Source organism: Rhizopus delemar, genomic scaffold (genome assembly GCF_000149305.1).
Source record: "Rhizopus delemar RA 99-880 supercont3.8 genomic scaffold, whole genome shotgun sequence".
Taxonomy (NCBI): domain Eukaryota; kingdom Fungi; phylum Mucoromycota; class Mucoromycetes; order Mucorales; family Rhizopodaceae; genus Rhizopus; species Rhizopus delemar.
Genome location: NW_027137834.1, coordinates 1,452,814 through 1,456,843, shown reverse-complemented (window position 1 = coordinate 1,456,843; position 4,030 = coordinate 1,452,814). Strand labels below are relative to the sequence as shown.

General features: G+C 45.2%; 2 protein-coding genes and 1 non-coding gene across 3 annotated transcripts; 2 read left to right on the top strand and 1 right to left on the bottom strand.

The window, feature by feature from the left end:
- Positions 1-709: 709 nt before the first annotated feature.
- RO3G_19127 lies at positions 710-783 on the bottom strand. Its single transcript has one exon. It is a non-coding gene; the product is annotated as a tRNA-Ile (tRNA).
- A 188-nt stretch (positions 784-971) lies between these two features.
- Positions 972-1,958, top strand: RO3G_10748 (uncharacterized protein; the record flags this gene model as incomplete). The annotated part of the gene is made up of 1 exon (XM_067665332.1): positions 972-1,958. The coding sequence occupies one exon, from the start codon at positions 972-974 to the stop codon at positions 1,956-1,958; it is 987 nt and encodes a 328-aa protein (XP_067521433.1).
- Positions 1,959-2,308: 350 nt separating this feature from the next.
- RO3G_10747 (uncharacterized protein) lies at positions 2,309-4,027 on the top strand (the record flags this gene model as incomplete). Its single annotated transcript, XM_067665331.1, has 1 exon — positions 2,309-4,027. One exon carries the CDS (start codon positions 2,309-2,311, stop codon positions 4,025-4,027), a length of 1,719 nt encoding a protein of 572 aa, XP_067521432.1.
- Between the last annotated feature and the right edge of the window lie 3 nt (positions 4,028-4,030).

The window sequence follows — 4,030 nt, the reverse complement described above, 5'->3', positions numbered from 1 at the left end:
CACAATATGCAAAAAGTGGTTTACGTATTACTTAAACAGCATTCTGAAAAATATTGGCAAGCGGATCATGGTGATGAAGTAGATGATGATTTTAGGGTAGGTTGTCCCTATTTTCTCACCTAGAGTATATGAATATTTTCTTTTTTATTGATCTTAGCTTTTCTTATTGTTTTTTTTTAGACTTTTGTCATTTTTCAACTTTTTTTTTTTTTCAGCAAAAGTGAAAGAAGTCAAAATTTTTTTTCATATTTTGACTTCTTTCACTTTTGCTTCGTGTGACCTCTTTATTCACTTCTATTGTCACAATATAAACAACTCTCTTGTGAGTCATAGCTTGTAACTTGTTGAACATGAACTTCATTAAAAGGAAAGCAACACATATATCCATATATAGAATAAAAAGATATGACAGAGTGTCGTGTCAGATCACGAATAGATTTTTTAAGGTAATTAACAAAGGTACAAGCTAATTGTTTATTTAATAAATATAAGATCTATTTATACTATTTTATGTTTGCTGCGGTGGTGATGTTTGTTACTTGCAGTTATGATGTTAATACTGAAGACACTGCGGTTGTACTGCGGTTATACTGCGGTTGCTAGTTTACAGTGTTACATTTTTAGAATGGAACAAAAGACGTTCCAAGAGAAATGGAAGAAAGTTAAAAAATAAACGAACAATCCGTATTACGAATATTCCCAATTTCAATGGTCACTACGAGGGTCGAACTCGCGACCTTGGCGTTATTAGCACCACGCTCTAACCAACTGAGCTAAGCGACCACCTTTCTTTCGCTCTTCCGACCGTTACACAAGGTATTTATTTCTGCTCATCTTTGAACTCGATTTACAACACCAATACGATACATCCATCCACCATTTTAATACCAAAAAACGCGCCTTTTTTTTCTCTACAACATATATTTTTTTCAGCCCGAAAACTCTTATTTTGAATATTTTAGACATCACCCATGTCCCAACATTTCACCCTTGCTAATCTGCAGATGTCGCCAAATGCCATTGCAAATGTCGACATGTCAAACCCAAATGACATTTCAAATGTTTTCAAATACCTTCTGAATACTGTTAACACGCTTCAAGAACGTGTTACAACTCACGACGACATTTTAAACGAATTGTCAACATTGCGCACTGAAAATGCCACATTAAAGGCCGAGATTGCTAATCTCCATGCCCAATTGAAATCAGCATCCAACAAATTGTCAACTGCCACTGATTCCAATGTTGTCTCCTCCTCTGTTCCACTTGATCGTCCCCCTAATCAAGTTTCCACTGTCTCTGTGCCTACATATAGTGCTGTTGCTGCCCGTGCTGGTCCCAAGCCAGTTACTAAAAAAAGAAAACTTGCTGCTGGTCGTGCATTCCAACCCATTGACCCCTCTGCTCCTCGTGGGTTTGAGTACTTGTACTTGAACCGTACTCGTAAACTTTCTCGTGCTGAAATTAGGCGTAACCTGCGTCTGATTGGTTTTGATCTGTCTCGTGTCCTTGACATCTGCTTCCCTGGACCCAAGGTCATTGGTCTACTGGTCCATGTACAATACAAAGAAGAGGTGGTTTCTCTTCTGTCTGCTGCCAAGGTTCCGTTGGTTGACGGTTTTGATCCTTTGGATCCTGTCAACTTGGCTGATCCTGAGCTCCAGCATCTTTCGTTGGCTGACAAGGCTAATGAATGTGCTGAGCTCCAGTTCACTCGCTGCTCCCGTGCTCTCTCTCGTCTTGGTGCTGGCCGTGCTCACCTGGTGGGTCCCGTAGGTAAGTACTTTTCTACTAAGGGCTGGATCGATGAAGACTCTTTGAGTCAGATTCTGTCCTCCCTTCCCTCTCCTCTTTCTGCTTCTCGTGGTCGGGATCCGGGCGCTGCTTTCCGTGGTGACACGGTCATGTCAGATGCTTTGGTCTCTGATGCCGCTAGTGCTGGATCACACTCATTATGAGTGAGGTCCAACACCTTTCTATAAGCCTTTGGAACGCGAATGGTCTTCGGACCACGACCGTCCATGAGGTCTTGTCTCATTGTCTCTCCTCTACTCTCCTTTTTATCACCGAGACTTGGCTTCTTTCCCCTTCACTCCTTCCTACAGACTGGATGCAGTATCATGTGTATGGTGTTCCTGTACCTTCGGCCAACCGTGGTTCGATGGGTGTTACTGCTCTGGTCTCTCCTTCTTGTCCCTTTCCTGTCTCTCAACTTCCTTCACCGAATCGGTATACCCTTTCGTTGAAGGTCGGACCGTATCGCATTCATTGTTTGTATGTCCCTCCTCCTCTTTCTACCGCTGACTTTATGAATATACTTTCTTCCATCCCCTCATTACCCAATACTTTTATTTGTGGCGACTTTAATGCTCGTCTTGGCGACCTCACTGGTGATGCATTGGTCTCTCCTCGTGGTGCTGCTATGGCTCGCTGGCTTGCTGATCGCTCACTTACCGTTCTGAACGGCCCACTGGCTCATGGTATTCCTACCTGGGTCGGGTTTCGTGATGATCGAGAGATGAGTAGCATCATTGACATGTTTTTAACAAATGCGTCATTGCTGTCTCCTCGCCTTGACATCGCGTCTGACTTGTCTCTTGGTTCTGACCATCGTCTGCTTACGCTATCATTCTCGTTTGCTCAGTCAAGTGCCTCTGAGTTGTCATCTGATACACCTGATACCACCACTCATCCTCGTAGACTATGGAACTTGTCTCGCCTTGGTGAACCTGATCCATGTCAACTGTATCAAGATACCTTTCGTGCATCCGCTGCTCCTTTGCTCTCTCAACTGAAGAGGTTGGTTCAACACCCTCCTTCTTCACGTCCGCCTATTGACGACCTCAACGCGTCGCTCAACTCAATCATCTACCGCTCTCTTGACTCTTCTGTCGGTGATCGTCCTCCTCGTCCATCCCATTGGAAAAAGTATTGGACGCAACAACTCCAAGATGCTGCTGACTACCGCAACCGATGCTACCGTAGATGGCGTCGTGCCTTTGGCATCGACAAAGTCTATTGGTGGCATCAACATCAACAAGCAAATACCTCTTTCCGTCAAGCTGTCCTCGATGCCAAACGTCTCTCATGGCAGTCATTCTGCAAGTCTCTTGAGTCTGACTTTACCAAAGCTATCTCCAAGGTCAAGCAGCTCAAACGTCGTCACCTAACTTCATCGTCATTCACTCATCCTGATGGTCCGGCTACGGCAGTGGAAGTAATGGCTCGTCACTTGGCTTCTGTCTATGATGGTCACTTGCTTCCATCTGTCCGTCCGCCTGCTCCTCCTGATCCGTCCTCTCTTGGTTTGCCCTTTGGTCCTCCTGGTTCGTCTCCTTTGGTTGTCTCCCCTGGTGCTGCTACTCATCCATCAACGTCTAATACTCCTTACACTCATTCTAATACCTCAATATTCTCGCCTGCAACATTGGCTCTACTTATCGGTCAACTGCCTACGCGCAAAGCTCCTGGTGCTGATCACATCAAGGCCGAGATGCTCAAGCCGATCAGTACTAACTTGTCATTCCTTCTCTCGTGGTTCTTCAGTTTATGCTGGCAATGGTCCTACGTTCCTTCTCTCTGGCGACACGCTCAAGTATATCCTATCTTCAAGAAAGGTGATTCATCACTTCCCTCAAACTACCGTCCAATCTCACTTACATCTGTATTCCGCAAACTACTTGAGCTGTCGCTATCTCCATGGTTATCCTCTGTCTCTCCTCCTCTTGATCTCGCTCAAGGTGGTTTCCGTCCTCGTCGGTCTGCTCTGGATCAGGCTCTGTGCCTGCATGAACTAATACAATCGTATTACCGTCGTTCTCATCGGTTCCCTGTGGTGGCATTCCTGGATATCAAGTCGGCCTACGATACCGTCGACCGGCGTGTTATCTGGGATGCTCTCTCTCGCTCTGGTGCTGGTTCGTCTCCTTGTTTGCCTCTCTTGGTTCATCTGTTTGATGATGTCTCGGTGTCTGTTCTGGTGTCTAATCACTCATCCGCTCCTTTTTCTCCTGTCACCGGGTCTTGAATC